General features: G+C 39.3%; 1 protein-coding gene across 1 annotated transcript; it reads right to left on the reverse strand.

Annotated features, from left to right (window-relative positions):
- Window positions 1-4,263: 4,263 nt before the first annotated feature.
- On the reverse strand, window positions 4,264-7,283 carry DKK1 (dickkopf WNT signaling pathway inhibitor 1). Its single transcript, XM_069979079.1, has 4 exons — window positions 7,008-7,283; window positions 5,877-6,030; window positions 4,963-5,115; window positions 4,264-4,807 (listed from the first exon to the last, which is right to left on the reverse strand). The coding sequence occupies exons 1-4, from the start codon at window positions 7,218-7,220 to the stop codon at window positions 4,551-4,553; spliced, it is 777 nt and encodes a 258-aa protein (XP_069835180.1). The 5' UTR covers window positions 7,221-7,283; the 3' UTR covers window positions 4,264-4,550.
- Window positions 7,284-21,098: the final 13,815 nt, after the last annotated feature.

Below are 21,098 nucleotides of genomic sequence, written 5' to 3' on the forward strand. Positions count from 1 at the left end.
TACGGTTATGCATTATTTTACCTTTAGTCAGTGGAGCCATTGTTTGCTCAGTGACATATACTGTACAAATGTAAGTGTTGCCTTAGGATACTCTCTCCACTCTCTTTATCAGCACTAACATTTCATTGTCAACTGAATATTATCTCTGGCTGTTAGATAATACCAGAGTACAATGTCTCCAAATAATAACTTCCTCATTCCCTGACAGGCGTCCCAGTGCTTTGTGTTTTCATGTTTATCTTGGTGCATTCGGTATCCTATCTTTTATTCTATATCTCCTTTTGAAGGTTGGGGTGTAATAGAGAGGAGAAACTCAAAAAAAAAAAAAAGTCTTTTACATGTAAATAAGCCACACATTCCATTTACCACAGCAAATGATGGCCTAAGAGGGAACAAAAAGATCGCTAATACCTAGAAAAGACAACAATGCCAAAGATATATTATACTAAAGTTTCTTACATGTAAAATACAGCTGCTATATAAATTAGCATACAGTTTGGGGGAGGCTAGCATTGTCAGCTTTAGGGCAGCTAGACACCTTCAATAACTGATGGCTAAATGATAGTTCAGCCATCAGTTATGTCTCCCATCCTCTGCCCAACCCCCTTATACGCAAGAACGTTCGGCATGACCATTCCTGTATTCTCTATGGGGAGGGGTAAGCTGCAGCCAGAAATCTCTGGCAGGGGCTTATATCTTCCAGAACAAGGGGGTTAGGTAATGATTTGTGATCAAACCCAACCCCTATCTCCACTGCCATCAACTGTTGGGAGAGCTTTAGACTTTTAGAGATGAGTAAATCAAATTCCGACAATCAAAAAACTTGCATTCGCTTGGATCAGATTTTTCTGTGATTTGCTTGGGGTGAATTGGTTCCTATGATAGAGAGGTGTCCCTGCTCCCTGCTACTTACTGAGCAGTGGGGCATACATTGTATAGCTTCTGCTTGGTATGTTGCTTTCTTGATACCCCAACATAGGACACCATAAAAACTATGTAGAGAGCAGGGACTGAATTTGAATCAACTCAAAAGCAGATTTGCGACAAAACCTTCCAGAATGAATTTTGGGGGGATTAATTCATTTGTATTTGAACTAAAGAACAGGTGTTGTCCATCATTATAAAATAGAAAGCTGCATCAAATAATTGTTGTCACCAGGCATACTGTATACTATATAATCATTATGACACTATATCACATAATAATGTAGGACACCAACATTTGTGTTCCCCCATGCTTTCCTCAGAAGGTTTATTCTGACCAGTCAAGAGTGCACAACATTTCAGCCGGTGAAGTCAATGTCACCTATATCTGGGGGATGCAACCAAAGGACTGAACAGGTTAAAATGCAGGCAGTCTTTGGATTCTGCAAGAGAGACATTGAGGATATTTGTACAATCCTGGATAATAATAAGCAACCAAAATGTTTGATTTCTGTGTCTGTGCAGGTTTGCTGGAACAGATAAGCAGTAAGGATAAAGATGCCAAGGCCGTCTGAGCTTGTACCTCTTAGGCCCCCTATTACACAGAGCAATAATCGGATGAATCGGCCTGACTATCACTGCAAGTAATAGAGACAAGTAATAGAGACAAGTAATCGGCCCAGACCTAAAGAAATGTGTGTTGATATATGTAATAGCGATACGCGGCCGATGGCTTAAGATTGCCCAAGCGGTTAATACTTTTCCTGGCCTTTCCTGCGCTCTGTATGCATCCTGACTCTGCGGGCTGCAGCTTCAGAGCGGCCTGTCTGAGCTGACTGGCTGCTCAGCCTATCACTGGCCAGGACCGGTGACAGGCCACTCTGAAGCTGCAGCGCGCGGAGTCGGGACTTATACAGAGTGGAGGAGAAGACCAGGAGCGGCTACAGGTACCGGTACAGGTAATTATTAACTGTTTGGGCAAGGGCTGCACAGACATGGTCAACGATGTCCATGCAGCCCTTGCTAAACGATTATTGGGCTGTGTACAATATTGATTGGGCCTTAATTGGCCCATGTAATAGGACCCTTACTGTAAAGCTGCAGCCTAATGAACATGCAAGGGGAAGTTTTAAAAAAAAATCTACCTCAGGGTAATTACCCCTTCTGCATAGGATGTATGCATGTTTTCCTGGACTCTCTAGGGCTACATCTAACTTCTTTAGTCTCCAGTATTTAAATGCCGAAAGATCAGACTTGCATGCTTAAGTTGCGCTCATCTCCAGTGGTTATTACTGGTGTAGTAATAAAAGTCACAGAAGTCACATAGAAGACAGATAGTTGTGAACGGTATCAGACAGCATTAGATGAGCTAAGTGGTTCTGGATTAAATACACACACACAGGAAGAAACTATTTGGTCAATGGTCCCAGTATCATAAGTCCCAGTCCTGTTGCTCACAGCGATCATCTACTGAACAGACTGATACCACCATATGCAATAGGGCCAGTGATCAGTGAACAGACATGCTCATTCATTGGCTTTACCGCCTTGTTTTGCCATGATAATAATTTAAGTCAGCAGACCCATTACCTATGTGTGGCAAATGAATGATGTCATCAAAGGCAAATGATAGGCAAATGAAGAGTGTAATAGGGCCCTCAGGTACCAGTATTCCAACAGATGATCATTAACTTAACAGAAGTTCTGACGCAAACACTACAACCCCTTCTACTAAAGGGATTTACAGCTTCCAGACTCGCAAAGTACAATAAATGAACCTATAAGATGCATGTGCATTCGTTCATGTTACTGTCCAGGTATGCAGTTCTATAACATACTGTGCAGAATACTTTCTTCATTAAATACTATAATTATTGCATGGAATGCTTTCCCACATAATGATTATTGAGGCAAACACATGGTCATTCATACCTTATGGTAACCACCATGTAGTCTAACCTTAGGTCCCACAATATAAATTACTAAATTACAAGTAAATATATGCTGTGACTTAGTTGCACAGTGCTGGGAACCCAATAATGCTCTGTCTTGTTTCAGGATCATTGAGGTCATCTGGACAGATTTTCTAACAAATTATTTAGATCTGTTTTGTGGCCGTGGAGCAGTAAGATGTCCTGCAGGTGTAGAAGTTTTTATGCCACTCTGCCCTTGTAACTGATATGACCCTACTTATCTAGGAACAGCCTCCCATCTTCTTAGTAACTGTGCAAGTGATGGTTTTCTGTTTCCTCTATTGCCATTGTGTTTCCTGGCTCTACAGCTTTAGATGATCTGAGAGGCAGGAGCCAGTGGAAAGTTTCTTCCTGAAGATGACAAAAGCTCATGGGGATAGAGACAGAAGGGGAGGGTGGTGTGTACAGGGCCTGTATGATCGACCATTGACAATGCATAGCAGCACATCACTTTACATCCTGTCCTTTGAAAGTTACTCCACTTTGAATTGTATCCATGTAACAATGTTTTGCTTTGTGCCTTTGGCTAGCGCAGGTAACACTAGCTGTCTCGCGCTTCTGTGTAACTACAAATCCCAGCAAGTGTTTTATAATTGGATCTAGTTCTAAAACCTCATAGTATTCATTGTAATTGTGTTGTAACAAACCTCTCATGTATCTATCTTATTACAGCCACCATGCTTGTATTCTATCAGAACACCACGAATACTGATTCATTTCAAAGTTCTAACAGAGCAAATTATATTTTTTTATTAATACTTTTTTTTTACTATAAATATTTTCCTTATGGTCAAATCTGCTCTGAGAACGATTATTAAATGTTGTGGACATTATGGTTATACTGATAATGACAGATGTTATTATGATTGAATGTCTTTTTCTCAATATGGGAATAGAAGCAGCAATATGGTTGATATTTAAATAAGTAAACAAGAAAAAAAATATATATATAGAAAAACATTCTGATTGGTTTAAATCCCTGATAAATGGAATCACAACAGACTAGAGAGGTCTAATTTTTCAAAATATTTTATTTAAAATAAAACTGCCGACATCCTAAAACATAGATTCTATATACAATATAAAAAGGGATAAGGGGGGGGGGGGGGGACTGTGTACAAGTGTACAAGATAGAGACAAAATGGCAGAAGTTTAGTAATAGAGATGAGCGAACCGGGTTCGAGTCGATCCGAACGTTCGGTATTTGATTAGCTGGGCTTGCTGAAGTTGGATAAAGCTCTAAGGTTGTCTGGAAAACATAGATACAGCCAATTACTATATCCATGTTTTCCACATAGCCTTAGGGCTTTATCCAACTTCAGCAGCCACCGGTAATCAAATGCCGAAAGTTCGGGTTCCAATCGGCACGAGCATGCTCCAGGTTTGCTCATCTCTATTTAGTAACTTTCCCCAATCATAAATATATACAACCGAGAGAGTTGCACTGTATTTACAACACAGTAATTTACTGCAAACACTAGGAATAAAGTGCAGTTCCGTAAAAAGAAACTATTCAGGTGACCCTGGATCATAGACGACCTCCAGAGTACTTCATGTAAACTGTGATAAGGTTACAGGTACATCCAAGGAGCAAGTCATCTGTCAAGCAAAGTCCTAGCTTAAAGTGGTTGAAATGAAGTCCACAGAAAGCTTTCAAAGCCTCTGACAAGTGTGGAGTCTGGAGGTTTTAGGGGCTGTTGTGAATTCTCCTTTCTGTAACTTGCAGGACAGTCCTGCTCCACAATGACAACGCTGGAAGATCTCCAGTCCATGGGAGCCTTTTCTCCTGTGTTTGGTGCACACTTGACCTTCCTCAAGGACAGGCTTGCAGATCTTTGACCAGAAGTGGCGAGCGCAACAAAGTCCTGGTCCACAGTCGGAGGATCTGAGACACACATCGCCATCACGACCTGGAAAGTAGAGAATAAAGACCATGAGAGCTTGTAAAGATGAGCCACAGTTCCACAGCTACTATAGGGTATGATAGTGTAAACCTTCCTACCATGAAGTAGGTAAGCGTGGAAGGTAATGGAAGGTCTACATTATAAAACAAACATTTATTTACCTTTAAATGGCTGCATTCCAGAAGGGGAAGTAGTAAATTTGGTGTTAGTATCCACTGTGGCCTGGTCAGCATTGTAGGTCTCGATCATAGTATCCTCCACATATCCGGGATGCGGAAAACGGTCATTTTCTTGTTCAACCGGCACACAAATACCTGTAGGGGCACGAGTCACAATTTAGCATAGGCATCTGGAAGTGTGCACCATTAGCAGTGATACAAAGCCATCCATAAGAAGATTATTACATAGGACGTGTGTACATAGCATCACAAAGCAATCACCTGGTCTATCTGAACAATGGAAGACAATGCCCTCCATCTGTGTATGTAATGGCTTACTAAAGAGCACAATCACAGTAGGTCACCACGAAAGGCTAAAGCTTTCTGTAAACTGGCTGGTGGGTAAGACCATTTACGATTGTCATGGTAAGTGACCCTTTAGTATTTATGCTAAGGTTTAGGGAACCCCTAGCTTTCTCATGAGCTTTGTCATTAGGGTGTTTGTCTAAATCCTCAAAGACAGGACAGTATTTTGTTGTTAAGCAAAACAGCCATTTAGTGTTACAGCTGCAGACAATGTTGTATTCATTGCACCCATAACAGTCGCTTTACATATCAAACAGGAGATTTCAGCCTAAATTATTGTTCTGCTGTTTTTCCAGTCCCTGACTATGGAGCGGGTCCTATGTTTTGTACACACAGTTGTTTAGGTTGTCCTACAATACAATATTGATATGTATAAAGCTGTGCTACAAGTCATTTAACAACAACTAGTTATCATTCAATGGAAAACTGGACTTGTCACAATCCCCCTATGCTCTCTCTATTAACCGCTGTATTCTTTACTATGTAAACTATATACTGGCACTAAGGACTGAGAGCAGTGCTACCTGCCAGATGCAATGACTCGGACTTACCGTTATTACAGTAGTTGCCCATGCAGCACATGGCATCCCGGAGGCACCTTTTTCTACGTTTCCTGCATGCCAGGCAGACCATGTTGTTGCCATTTCTAGAGTTATGGCAGAATTCATCCAGGGCACAATCATCATCTTCTGTGCAACTATAGAGCTGAAACAGGATACAGGAGATGTCAGTATAGCACTGATACAGGTTATCAGAGACACCATATACAGTATTACAGATACGTTTGCAATAAAGTATTATATGGGTGAATTTTTTTAAATAATAATAATAATAATAATAATAATAATAATAATAATAATAATAATAATAATAATAATATATTTATTTATTTTTTATATATATTTTTCCCCCTCCCCTATGGACACTTTTCCATATACAAGTATATTGCATGGAGAATTACAGACAAGTGTGAACAGTTGAACAGTGGAGATATATACCATCTAAGTACATTGGCACATCTAAGTATATTGCATAGATTACAGACAAGTAAGAACAGTGTATATATATAACATCTAAGTATATTGGCACATCTCAGTATATTGGCACCTCTAAGTATACTGCATGGGTTAGAGACAAGTGTGAACAGTGGATATATACATCATCTCAGTATATTGGCACCTCTAAGTATACTGCATGGGTTAGAGACAAGTGTGAACAGTGGATATATACATCATCTCAGTATATTGGCACCTCTAAGTATACTGTATGGGTTAGAGACAAGTGTGAACAGTGGATATATACATCATCTCAGTATATTGGCATCTCTAAGTATACTGCATGGGTTAGAGACAAGTGTGAACAGTGGATATATACATCATCTCAGTATATTGGCACCTCTAAGTATACTGCATGGGTTAGAGACAAGTGTGAACAGTGGATATATACATCATCTCAGTATATTGGCACCTCTAAGTATACTGTATGGGTTAGAGACAAGTGTGAACAGTGGATATATACATCATCTCAGTATATTGGCATCTCTAAGTATACTGCATGGGTTAGAGGCAAGTGTGAACAGTGGATATATACAATATCTCAGTATATTGGCACCTCTAAGTCTACTGCATGGGTTAGAGACAAGTGTGAACAGTGGAGATATAGAACATCAGCATGGTACATACCGGGTAGGCATCAAATGGCTGGTACTTGTTGGCAATGTCATAGTAGGAGTCCGGGCTGACACTGACTGGGTAGAAGCCCATAGGTTGGCCAGCTGGGGCTGCAGGAGCATTCTTGATGGAGTTGGAGTTAGCCATAACCACATAGGCAGAGGCTCCGTGCAGAAGAGTGAGGAGGAGTGTGATGAGCATCCTGATGCAGAGAGGCCGGTGCATGGTCACAGAGCAGGGGGTAAGTCCTGGGAGGAGGAGGAGGAAGAGGTGCTGCTCAGCTGAAGGCTCCTGTGCTACTGTCTGAAGATGCTCCGCAGCCGGCAGCTACTTATACTGCTCGCCTTGTTTGGATACACGCCCAGAACACGGCACAACAAAGCCAAGGGATGGGATTTCAAAGCTGTGGGATCCAGCCCGAGCTCCATCACAGGGCAGACTGGCTGCAGCCGGGGATTGCACAATCATTGCAATTAGCTGGAGCCCAGGCTGGGGATGAGACGGGACTGCTCTCTGTACTGAGCGGATACACTGTACATCATAGTGACGATGGCCAAACACTGTGTATCAATGGTGCAAAGGTGACATAGCTAGACCGATTCAGTTCATAAATAGGTTAGATTAATAAGGTTGATAGTTTATATATATATATATATATATATATATATATATATATAACAGATACATAGATTAAATTTGTAGATAGATCAATTTAATAAAGATAACTGATATCTAGCTAACTAGAAAGATGATTAATGTTTATATTGGATAAATAGATATGAGATTGGTGGGTTGATAGATATAGAAATATGACATACATAGATGAAATATGAAGACAAATCAATTTAGTAACTTTAATAAAGAAAGAGAAAAAATAGACATATATCATGAATAGGGTGGATGGATGGATAGACTAAAGAAAATACTGCAAAAGTAGATAGATGAAGTAAGGTTGAAAGACAAATAAAACAAGAACTAAACAGATAGAATAAGTAGAAAAATAAATTCTACTAGATAGATAGATAGATAGATAGATAGGAAATAGATAGATAGATAGATAGATAGATAGATAGATACATAGGAGATAGATAGATAGGAGATAGATAGATAGATAGATAGATAGATAGATAGATAGATAGGAAAAAAGATAGATAGATAGATAGATAGGAGATAGATAGATAGATAGATAGATAGATAGATAGATAGATAGAAGATAGATAGATAGATAGATAGATAAGAAAAAAGATAGATAGATAGATAGATAGATAGATAGATAGATAGGAGATAGATAGATAGATAGGAGATAGATAGATAGACGATAGATAGATAGATAGATAGATACATAGAAAATAGATAGATAGATAGATAGGAGATAGATAGATAGATAGATAGATAGATAGATAGATAGATAGATAGATAATAGGAGATAGATAGATAGATAGATAATAGGAGATAGATAGATAGATAGATAGATAGATAGATAGATAGATAGATAGATAGATAGATAGATAGATAGATAGATAGATAGATGAGATAGATAGATAGATAGATAGGAAATAGATAGATAGATAGATAGATGATAGATAGATAGATAGATAGATAGATAGATAGATAGATAGATAGATAGGAGATAGATAGATAGATAGGAGATAGATAGTAGGAGATAGATAGATAGATAGATAGATAGATAGATAGATAGATAGATAGGAGATAGATAGATAGATAGATGATAGATAAGTAGATAGATAATAGATAGATAGATATATAATAGATATAAGATAGATAGATAGATAGATAGATAGATAGATAGATAGATAGGAGATAGATAATAGATAGATAGATAGATAGATAATAGGAGATAGATAGATAGATAGATAGATAGATAGATAGATAGATGATAGATAAGTAGATAGATAATAGATAGATAGATATATAATAGATATAAGATAGATAGATTGATAGATAGATAGAAAAAGATAAAAGATAGATATATAATTAATGAAACCAATTACCAGTTAATTTTCACGTAACAATTATAAATAGAGATAAATCCATGATAGATAGACTAAATGGATGAGAAAAACTAATAGATATAATAAGGTATATATAATTACATACATTTAAATAGACCAATATATTTAGTAAGTATACAGTATAACTGATAGATGATAAGCATATATCTAACTGATTGATTATTTGATGAGACCAACCACCATCTTATTTTCTTACTGGCACTGTGTGATTTTCTTTTATTCAGAAAATGACATAAGATGTTTTCCTTCCCTGATATATGAAACATCGGAGCAGAAGATACCTGTGCTGGCACAGTGTACAGTACTTTATAACAAGAGAACTGGCGCCAACTAGTGGAATATTTGTGGTAATTTACTTGCCTGTCCAGTGTCCAAAATGGTTTCAAGTTTAAAGCCAGTAGTGATATTACTATTTATTATACAAATATTTATGTAGGCAACTATACTTGATCTTTTATAAAGTAGTGTTTGCTGTAGAATGATAGATCCCAGCATAACCTCTAAAAGAAAGGAAGGGAAGGGTTAGTAAGACACTGCAATATAGAGAAAGTGTCCATTATAATCAGGAATTATTGAGTCTATAAGGTGATGGACCATGGGTTTTTCTGTAGTTCTGTTTTCCTAACTGTGAAAGGTGCTGGGAGAAGAGGAGGCAGAGGTGTTTATTTTTTCTGGAGAAACAGATTATTACTAGAATGTTATATTATCTTTTCAGATAGTAATACCTGGACACATATCAGGTCCAAGCTTTATGCTCATGGGACAGCAGATCAATATGTGTGTAGTCCTATAGTGCTCTGTATAGTGTCATGTTATTCAGATATACTGTTATAAAACCAGTGCTCCAATAGTTATTCAGAACTATACTAATAGAAAGTTCTCGCCCCTTTGTACAGTGATATATTCAGGATGAGACGAGACAGTCAAGGGTCTTTAAGTAGTGAGCCCTCAATTGAAGTCAGGATGATGTCTGGCAGCGTAAGTCATTTCACATCAAGGCAGCTCCTCTAGGACATGACCACTAAAGATTCTCCAGCAATGAAAGGGAGATGAGGAAGACACATGTCTCCATGTAATGTGAATAACATACAAACAAACAGAGAATGGCTTCTATTTATCAGATGCGGAGATGTTGTCAGAGGATGTCTCATAGATTATTACTTCTGGAACAAGACGGCGTTTATTTCATCACTTCAAAAAGCAGTCCTGGTGAATTTTTTGCATTCTCGGTCTATAACCTCAAATTTGAGTCATTATCCCGGCACCAAGTTTCATGATCTTAGGCCAAGATAACTATTGCAGTCAACATTATTAGCCTTTTCTTTTAAACAATAGAGCAAAGTGTTACCTGCCTTACAAAGTGCAGGATGCTACACATCAAAAGCTATTGAATTCCAACAGTCAGTTCATTCTTTAATGTCTCGCAATATGTCTTGTAAAACCAGAGGCTTCTTGCGGAGGTCAAAGGAACGGCATTCTGAGGCGTGTAGGTGCGCACAATATGGATAGGAGTTTTATGCTATTCTCTTATTCCCAATTTAATGGGGCTTGTGAGATTAGAAGAATAGCACCACCACTGTTCATTAGGCTGTGTCCAGTATTACATCTCTACCTGTATGGGCTTAGCTGCAAAACCTCACTCAGCCTGAGATTTAAAGTGGTGCTGTTTCTGGAAATTACTTATATATTTATTTCTGCAAATTTTAGCGGATTTGGGGAAAGAAGGAAGGGTTTAACCCAACATGCCCAATACCATTACCAATACCAATACCCATACCATCTTATGTGTATACATAATATTACAAAAATAGATCACCCTAGGAGTACGGACACCAGCTTGCTGGTATGGGGTGCCTGGAGCCACAGGGTGGAGGCAGGGCAGAATCCCCTTTCAGTCCAAAAGACAGCAAGTCCAGTTTCAAGGGGCACCACAATAGTAAGCAGACAATACAATGAGACATTTTAACAGTTTCTTTACTTGAACAGTTACATTCAGGAACAATAGATCGATTGAACCTCTTCCTGGCCAGTAGGTACATATTGTTAGTAGTTGCTGTTTGTCCCTTCCAGTCTCAGCCCAAGTGCCAGGGTCATACGTTTCTCATCACGGTAGGAATGGAAGTAGTGGAAAAGATGGTCACCCTTAAATGCAGGTATGTCTTTAGCAGACAGTTATCTTCAGTACACCCACTGTGTATGCCATTAGTACAGGCCTCTCATGGTTTCTGGAGTATGACCTGGCACCTCAGCAACTACATGGCGCTCACAATGAGAGGAGGCTTTCTTGGTCAGCACTGGCTCCACTAGCCTCAAGTGTGAACGGCAGGTCCAGAGCTCTCTCTGCTGAGTCTCTGCCACAACACTGTCACATCAACACAACAAAGGCTCAAAACTAGCCCCCCCCCCCCCCCCCCCCCCACATCAATACCCCACCAGCTACAGGCCAGGACAGGATCTGTACCAGTACCATGGGCGACCATCCCCAGAGTGGGAACTAGAGTGACAACTTACAGAACACAGCTACAAATTCAGAATCAACCCTTTTGCATACCCAATAATATCACTAGACATACATTTACACATGCAATAATAAAATAGATGAAATAGATATTATGAAGATATATACACTATACAAGGTAGATAAATGTTAATAAACACAGCAACTGTTCCCTGTACCCTTATGGACACATAACAAGTGGGGGCCCTGTTACCAATTTTCCATTTTGATTAAGTTATGTCTCCATTTAGGGAACAAAATATTTGAGTCATCCTACATTAGGTAATAGCAGTATTGCTTGCTATATGCAGTCCTGACATAACTATACCGGTACATATAATATTTTAACTACTTGTTTTGCCATTTTATCTAATGATCTGACATGTTGACACATCAATAGAGCAAATCTAACACTCAGCTTTGTGAAAACTAACATGCAAGTCTCAGAATAGATCGGTCTTTAGTTGAGAGTCCTAATAAGCCGATGCCTCTTGCACTCCATTGAACTAAACTGTGAAGCTATTCTTCTCCTGGCCAGGCAGCCTTTGTTTTCTCAGTACATCCCAGTGTTCTCTAGGTTGAGATGAAGCTTGTTTAAGGATTCTCTTTGAAGAGCAGAGATCAAACAGACTGAAGACCCCAGGTCCTAATCAGACTTTGGCAAAGGTGGCATTTTCACAAATACTTTGCTTGGGTTTTCTGTAGGTTTTTTCGTTCAGACATTGTGCTCAGCAAATTCATCTAGTTAAATGTCAGGTAATCCTCTCTGTGACCACTGCCTGTCCTAAATCCATTCACACTACATTGGCTGATGTTTCCTTGTAGTGTCATTTCGTAAGAGAAAATACACTTTGCACATAAGTAAATCGAGTGGGGGTCATGACATCTTCTTTTACGTGCAGTGTTTTGTTTTTTTGTTTTTCTGTGCAGCCTATGATCATTTAACGTTGTGATCGGGTGTCACCAGATATAATTGGGGAATATGTAAATGGAAGGACTCTTTACCTATACAGACTTTGGTAAGAGACTAAAAAGCTTGGCCCCAACAATGTTGAACAGCCAAAGTTCACAGTGTCGCTGTGCCGCCATGACAGCAAATGAAAGTGAATGTGGGAACATTACCCCTCAAAAGTTAGACTGATTGTGACCAGAAACTTCTCTGAATGAATTTCTGGAGACTGTTGTGTTGCAGCCACTTAAGTGCTGCAATACGACCTCATCCAATTTCATTGTCTGTAATTTACTGCAGTGCAGATACCCTGACATTGTGGTCTTCTGCATTCAAGCATGTTCGGCTCCATCCAAATCTGAGTGTGTAGCATTTGACTACTGGTGGCTGTAGAAGTTGGATGCAGCCCTAAGGGTCCTATTATTGGTCATACCTGGCCAATTACCTGCTGTTCTAGTCGATAATCATTTCGTGCAATGGCTCATGTTGAAAGGTAACGATTAGCCGACATGCACAATGTCGTCTGATTGATGTCTTTCAGCATGTTCCAAAATGACGATGACGACAGCGGCAGTCTGCTACTCATCTCTCCCTGTAATAGGAGCAGTGACAGCAGACCACAGCTCTCCTCTATGGGCCATCATAGATCTTTGGATTGTCCAGACAGCCCCCCTACCCCAACCTGGCCACCCTCTTCCCCCTGCAGCTTTGGTGCTCACCCCCTCCTGTCAATTGGACTATAAAATAGGGCCCTTAGGCTGCCTGGAAAATATTGTATTCATATTTCCCAGGACTCCTTTGGGCTGCATACAACTTCTTTAGCCACCGGTAATCAAATGATGCACTCTTGGGTTCGAACGGACCAGAGCATGCTCAAGTTGTGTTAATCCCTAGTCTTTAGCAATGCAATTTGTATCACAAAGTCTCTGTGTAGCCATAGCCTAAAGACTCTTATAAGCAGCCATGTCATTGCTCTATTTTATAAGAATCCCTGATAGGTTTGCAATAGAGCTGCAAGAGCCCTTTACTCTATCTGTTGATTCATATAGAGACAGATAGAGATGTTTTGTCGGCATGCTTTACTATCCTTATTTACAAAGGAACCCATGCCCCACACTTATGATTTGTATTTGTGGCACATGGGATTACTACAGTATATACTGTACTACACTGCGTTATTTTCGCACCACAATTTTGTTACCTTCACCTTTTTTTTTTAGTTTTACTTGTCGAATAGGAGATTGCCGTGTTTGACTTGGTTTCAGATTTATACAAAGAAGAACACTAGATTATGAGGCATAAATCTGTGGCACAGTCTACTACTCCAACAGTGGTATAAAAAAGCTCTAAACAAGCAGCATGTAAGCAAGACCAGACATGTAGCACCATAATTACCATAGCCCATAGGCTACAACAGTAAATACACGACCACTAAATAAAAGACACACTAAAGCAAAGTATGCTATTGTGCTAATATAGTAATCTGGTCCACTATGAATGGACATGTTCTCAGCTAGGAGCATTGGTTCTATGGGAGAATATCATGTACTGTACATACTGTAGACTTCATGAGCGGCAGTATGACAGCGTCAGACATTTGATTTCTCTAAACTAGATTTCCTTTAAAAATAAAGCCATGCATTGCCTGCATTGTTTGCTGTAGTGCATCTATCTGATCTGACAGTCTGACACTGTGCAAAATTTGATATAGATGGGATAAGATGGTCGTTGCTCTCACAGGTTGATGCTTGTAATTTTATCCCTATAGCCTAGAATGAAATAAATTTCAGTGAAATTTGGACTTAAAGTAAACAATAAAATAAATAATATAATAATAATAATAATAATAATAATAATAATAATAATAATAATAAATAAAATAAATAAATAATATTTGAAGACATGAAATATTGTATTTTTTTTTACACATCTAATGCACCTATAGCAGCTATACAGTTTAGGTAACAGCAAACATGAGAATAAATAAAACAGCTTTATTTCTTGTTTCTTATCCTGATTTTTAAATTCTTGAAATCTACTTTTTAAAACTGCAGTATAAAAGGTCAGCTTTGGCTCCATCTAGTGTCCTTACACATTATAACATCTCCCTGTGTGTACAGTACAAAGAAGCTTTGTGGTGCGGTGTGTTATAGATGCTGAAAACACAGTCAGATCAGTTATTCTAACGAAAGAATTTGATTTACTGGGAGCTCAATAGAAGCTGCATGTGTCGGGGTAAATGTCACTGCAGACAGAGTAGCGGTGCTAGTCCACACATGACACAATGCCTTGGACTCTGCTATTTGCTCACAAGCAGAGACTCCTGTCAATGAGTTTGAGTTGCTATATGTTTATGATGTGCAGAATGATCAGATGGGTCATTTAAGATATAGACACAGTGTGTTTAGTCACTTGACACAAGATTGTGCTCACACCCAACGTTAGTATGGTAACAACCAAGCCACAACTGTAATATAGTCGTGTAAAAAGAAGTTGCAGATAAGTTGTTACACATATATTGGTCCTAGGGCTTGGATAAGACTAATGCTAAGGTGTTCTTAAAATTTTTAAATCTTGGAAATTTTGGTAGATCTTCTCGGTTCACTGATATTTGTTGTTCTGGTATCTTCTGATATTTTAATTTAAGGATTTGTGGTAGAACAGGATCCACATTTATCTATAAATATCTTAGTAGCGTCGACTGAATTAAACATTCACCCTGAACACTATTTTGATGTGGCACTGTCATACAGAGTCCAGTAGTTTCTAGCCTGGACATGTCTTGTACCTGTCTAGACGCATGGATTTACTATGTGTGAACGTATAAAAACATCTTTGTACTGTGTTAGCCAGTAGGTAAATATGATAAGAAAGGTATCAATTTCTTTGTAGTATATATTTTTGCTCCTTAAAATCTTATTTGTCATTGGAGTGTATTGCCTTGATTGTGCAGGATTCTGGCTAGGTGGCAGCAATGCCTAGTAGAGCCATAAAAGAAACAGATTGCCAAACGACAACTATTCTATTAAGAAATCTGGCACAGATTGTGGCAAGATTGTATGAATAGCCCAATACAAATCAATGAGCCCTAAATTTGTTTGAGAATCTGCGGTCACAGGCAACTTTACAGGACGTGTGAATAAGGCCTAAGGATCTCGGTTCCCTAACTACATGCAGAAGTTAAGGCTCTGTTATACTGAGCTTTTATTGTTTGAAAATTTGCTATAACGACCAAAAATGAGCGATTATCTGCTAACATAACAAAACCCAACGAACAAGCGGCGAAAAAAAGGTTGTTAATCATTGTCTTTCAACATGTATAAATTCATTGTTAGTAGTTCGCTGATTGTTCGCATATTTGTCCATCTAATAAGTCATTTGCAGATAAAACAACGGTGTGTGGGGTGACCTGAGAAATGATTGGCAACACAAAACGGCGCTGCAAGCAACGAATGTAATAACCCCAAAATTATTTACTACTAAATTGGTAGTTTTCACTAGTGATTGATCGTTATAATGAATCTTTACATGATAATCGTTACGTGTAATAGAGCCTTTGCTCCACATCTGTACTCTGAATATTAGCACATAAATAAACTAGCCTTGTGATTAGTTCACACCTGATAATGTTGTCAGTTTAGCAGGGTTGCAAAGTGCTAAGATAGGTGTGATCTTCAGTGACTCCACCGATGCAACTTTCTTCCTTTCATCCTATTATCTCTAAAGTTTCTGTAACATTGATAGTTTCAGGTCACATGCATTTGAATTCAACAGAATTATTTGGGTCTTACAGATTTTTTGTTGATTTGTTTATACTTTAAAATGCACGGTTTGGCCTTTAGGTGTAGTGGGCATTATGTATGAAAACTAAATAAAAGTTAGAGTAACACCTCTGCTGAGGAAGTATGGGGGCATCTGCATCTTCACATGAATTTAAATAAAGATGTCATATGTGATGTATACCTCGTGGCCATTATGAAATGATATTTTTAAACAAAAATTCAAGCCACAACAATTTTAAAAGACAAAATTGATATAAATCACTTTATTTTTACCATAACTCTTAAAAAAGACAAAAACAAACTAGTACAAGCAAAAGTTTTTCCAATGAATACAATATATTGAGAAAATCTAAAAGCAATGTATCAATGGAATACAGGAATAATATTGACATTAAGCAATGTATACCCCCAAAAGGAAACAGCATACGATAGACAGGATTCTCGTGATGGGTTTCTGGTCTTAAGCCCCTATTACATGGGCCGATTAGTGGGAGCAAGCGGGCGGCAATCTGTCAGGTCAGCGTTCACTTGCTTCTCGTCCCCCACTCGCTGCCAACGCTATTACACATGCCGACAGCGAGTGGCTTAGTGTCGGGGGGGGGGGGGGGGGGGGGGGGGGCAGGGGAGCTGCAGGGGTGTTCCCAGATGATCTTAAGATCGCCCAGGGAGCCTAAAGGAGATAACGTCAGTCTGCTACTGCCTCTCCTATGACACGGTAGTAGATCATTGCGTTTGTTGTCATTAGTCTATCACCATATTGAAAAATTTTGGAAGACAATGATCAGCTGATATCTTGCATGTCGGCTTATCATTGCCTTTTATTACACAAAGCAACTATCATCTGTATTGGCATTGGCCGATAATCGCTTCATGTAATAGGCCCTTTTCTTATGCCATATCAAGTTCTCAACATTTTACATCTCCCTTTGGTGCTGTTTTCTTCCTGCATATACCGGTTGATATATTTTCTGTCTACTGTAGCTTTCTTGTACTCCTTATATATAGTATATTAAAAAGGAATGTACATGTGGCTCTATTATAAGTCTTTGGGACTACTGGACTAAGATTATTGACAGTGGGGAAGTGGAACATGTGTCTCCCTGCTTAATCTTCTGATCTGTGAGTTCACAGAAGTCAGCCCTAACCTAATCAAAAATTTTACAGCAAATTTGTTTCTATTTTTGTAATGATAGGTACTCTTCACACATTTCAATAACAGTTAGATTTTAAGTTTAAACTATGATTCTCTGGCAGGTCACCCATAGTTTCCCTAATGGTGGGCAAAGACTAAAACACGCTGGTGACAAATCTATGGTTTGGTGGCTTTATTTGGAAAGGGGGTTCTCCTTTATGATGGCCAAACCCAAGACACAATGGGGAACATTTATTTAAATTGGCGTACTCGTACACCGGTCTTAAATAAAGCCCTGCATCCAATTACCCCACCAGATTTATGGGACCTGCACAGGGCACAGAAACCTGCACCTTATCTTTTTTTCAGGTGTAAACCATGATAATTTGGGCTGGGGAGGCCATGCTTCCTTCCTACCTTGCCGTGACCTCCCCCCATGCCCATTAGGTGACTGCTTATTGTACCTCTATCACTCAAAGACATTTTGCTCACACCTGCAATTGACAGTAAAAAAAAAAAAAAAAAAACTGGACTGCGATGGGCTATAAATGCACTGGAACTCCAACAGTGCTCATTCACACAGCAAGGGTTTCCTAGCAATGTCTCCACAAGATTACAATACTCCCTTGGTCAGTCCAGTTGTCAGATTTATTGCCTTCTCCTTTTCCTCTAACATTGTAATTATTCTCTGCATTTGATTACCAGTAGCTGAAGAAGTTGGAAGTGTTTTGGGGATTTGGAAAACATGGATACAGCCTATGGCCAATCATAGGCCTCGGGTGAGCACAACTCGGGTATGCACGGCTCAGAACATGCAGCATTTAATTACTGGTGGTTGAAGAAGTTGGATGCAGCCCTAAGGAATCCTGGAAAACATAGATACAGCCATAGTCTATGTTCCTACTTTGGGAACATAGTGGGGAAAGGCTGCTCTCTCTTAATATAGATAAATATTAGCGCCTATCTATATATTGAGAAAGACACATTTCCCCGCTATGTTCCAGAAGTGGAAACAAAGCTTATGGCTGTTTGCATGTTTCCCAGGCAGTCTTAGGGCTGCATCTAGCTTCTGCAGGCACTGCTAATCCAATGATGCATGCATGGGTTCAGACAGACCCGAGCATGCTCGAGTTCCGATAATTTCTAATGATCAAATAGATAGACATTGAGAGAGGGGAGTGGCTCAATATGGTATATCTTCTCCTTTTCCTCTTATATTGTAATTAGATATCTATTTTTGACATTTGATTATAGTTGGCTGAGGTTGGATGCAGCCCTAAGGAGTCCTGGAAAACATGGATACAGCCTATAGCCTGTGGCTGTATCCATGTTTTCCAAACAGCCTTAGGGTCCTATTCCACGGGCTGATGGGGGCCCATTCAGCCGATTGTCGCTCCATGGAATAGGACCTTTAGGGCTGCATCCAAGTTCTTCACCACTGGTAGTCAAATGCACAAAGTTCGGGTTCGGACAAACTCAAACATACTCAAAGTTCGCTCATCTCTAATTGTCATTTATTGGTTATCATTTAATCAAGAGGCTAGCTACGTGTACAATGTACATGTACAATCTGTGGGCAGCCTCAGAGGTACCTGCATGATAGCAATATTTTTTTTAACGGAATTACAATTAGTTAGGAAATTAGAAAAATATCCCAACAAGACAGAATTTTTTTCCCCCATCCTTTGGTGTGGTACAAGTGCAAGCCATTTAAGTGTATATCATTAATTCAATGGCAATTTCCTGTTTTGACATTGTTATCCGGAAAGGTGTCGTCTGCTGTTTCCATTAGCATTGTGGCTTTTGATGAGGAAGCTGTCAATAGCCTATGAATTACAATGGGAGAGTGTCACCTAAATGAATGACGTTCTCACTGTAAACCAATCACCCCCATTGCCATAGAAAAACCAAAACACAAAAGTGTAGCTGAAGTTTATAGACTGTATATACAAGAATATACAAACAATAATTTATTACCTGAGCATCAACCACACCTACAGAAAGAACTCTCTGGTCTGCAATATACAATGTGTTGGGTAGACCCCCTTGCATTACAAGGTGACATATCCATTAAAAGGGCCATGGGTCCTGACCTATCCCCAGTGGTAACTCGTCTAATTACATTTCTATGGAAGAAGTTTCTGATGGGTTGGGTTACAGGGCTCCACCTGGGTCAGTATAGGTCATCGTTATCATTAATTTTCTAATGGATCTTAAAGAAACTGTATTTACTCAAGACTAAAAAAAACAAATCAAGCCTTTGTGTTGCTTCTGGTAATGTGATGTTAACTGAAGTTCTTAGTAATTTCTTTGTCAGTAGTTCCCAGTTTTCTTATCACCTCATTCCCAGTTAAGCTCATCCACCTACCGCTTCTAAGCATCTGTTAATGGGATGTCAGCTTTTGATACAACTCATCCTATTCTTTACTTTTCTCCTTTTGAAACATGACCTGGCTCTCTGTAATTTCGTATTTGAAGTTTCGCCTCAATCAAACCTCATCAATTTGTTTTCTTTGCACTGGAGGGGGGGGGGGGGGGGGGGGGCATTTTGATGAAATTAAGAGGATTAGATTGTGTTTTAAACATCAATTTCCCTTCAATGCTTCTAAAAGTAGATCAAAACCTTTGAGGTTATCTCCCAGGGCAATGGTCTAACATATATTTACAAAGTAAAGATTACATTAGGTTGACCACATCATCAGTAATTTTCTGGTAGGGATTTAATCGGGGGATTTTCAAGGTGTCCCTCGATGAAGTAAAGTGATCCATTTTCCTGCTGTTGCTACTATTGCTTTAATGACTCTGTTTAGTAGCAAGTGGCATACAATAATGAGTAGAGATCAGCACAACTCAAGTACACATGGGTCTGTCCAAATCTGAGCGTGCGGCATTTGATTTCCAGTGGCTGAAAATGTTGGATGCCCTAGGGAGTCCTGGAAAACCTGTTTTTGCGGCTTTTTAAAAGTTTGGGCACCAATCCCGGATTATGCAAACTTTTGGGTGAATACTCAAAATAGGCAGATAAAAGAAAAAGTTGCATCTAAAAAATAGTCACCCGTCGACTACTGGTTCATACAGTAAATAGAAGTTAGACCAGGGATAGGGAACCTTCGGCCCTCCAGTTGCTGCACAACTAAAATTCCCAAAGGTTACCCATTCCTGACGTAGCCCAAATATGGGTGAAAATTCCAATTATTCACCTAAAAATAGGGGCAAAGCCCTTAAAAATTTCTCCTTGTGTGAAAATAGTGTAAGGCTTTCTTCAGTCAATATGGAAATATGAAAAATTAGTCCAGGACTAGGACAGTACAGACATCAGATGGGTGAAAGGTGCCTGTGGCACCATACTGTGTTTTTCACAACTGTCTCCCCCCTAGCCCCAACAAGCTGGCACTTGCCATAGCTAACTCCTCTGTTAAGCAGTACAACAGATCCTAGCGCAACCACAACATCAGTGCACGGTACATTGCGGAATATGACATCCCAGTGCTCCTGAAGTACAAGCTCCTGAAGTACAAGCTTCTTGCAAAGTGGTAGTACAACAGATCCCAGTGCTTCTGCTCACTCCTTCTTGCAAAGGAGTAATACAACAGATCCCAGCACCTCTGCAAACTAGCAGTACAATAGATAGCAGCGCTCCTGCAGCACAAGCACTCTGCTATCTCAGCCGAATTCACCAAGTATCCAATACCTCTTAAAGGGAACCTGTC

This window comes from Dendropsophus ebraccatus, chromosome 8 (genome assembly GCF_027789765.1).
Source record: "Dendropsophus ebraccatus isolate aDenEbr1 chromosome 8, aDenEbr1.pat, whole genome shotgun sequence".
Classification (NCBI taxonomy): domain Eukaryota; kingdom Metazoa; phylum Chordata; class Amphibia; order Anura; family Hylidae; genus Dendropsophus; species Dendropsophus ebraccatus.

What these genes read in the sequence shown, in the direction of transcription:
- DKK1 (XM_069979079.1), bottom strand. Translation starts at nt 7,220, where the DNA reads ATGCACCGGCCTCTCTGCATCAGGATGCTCATCACACTCCTCCTCACT. An exon ending in AGCCATTTGATGCCTACCCG is followed by an intron (nt 6,031 to 7,007) that starts GTATGTACCATG and finishes ATCCTGTTTCAG; the next exon opens with CTCTATAGTTGCACAGAAGA. An exon ending in GGGCAACTACTGTAATAACG is followed by an intron (nt 5,116 to 5,876) that starts GTAAGTCCGAGT and finishes GTGCCCCTACAG; the next exon opens with GTATTTGTGTGCCGGTTGAA.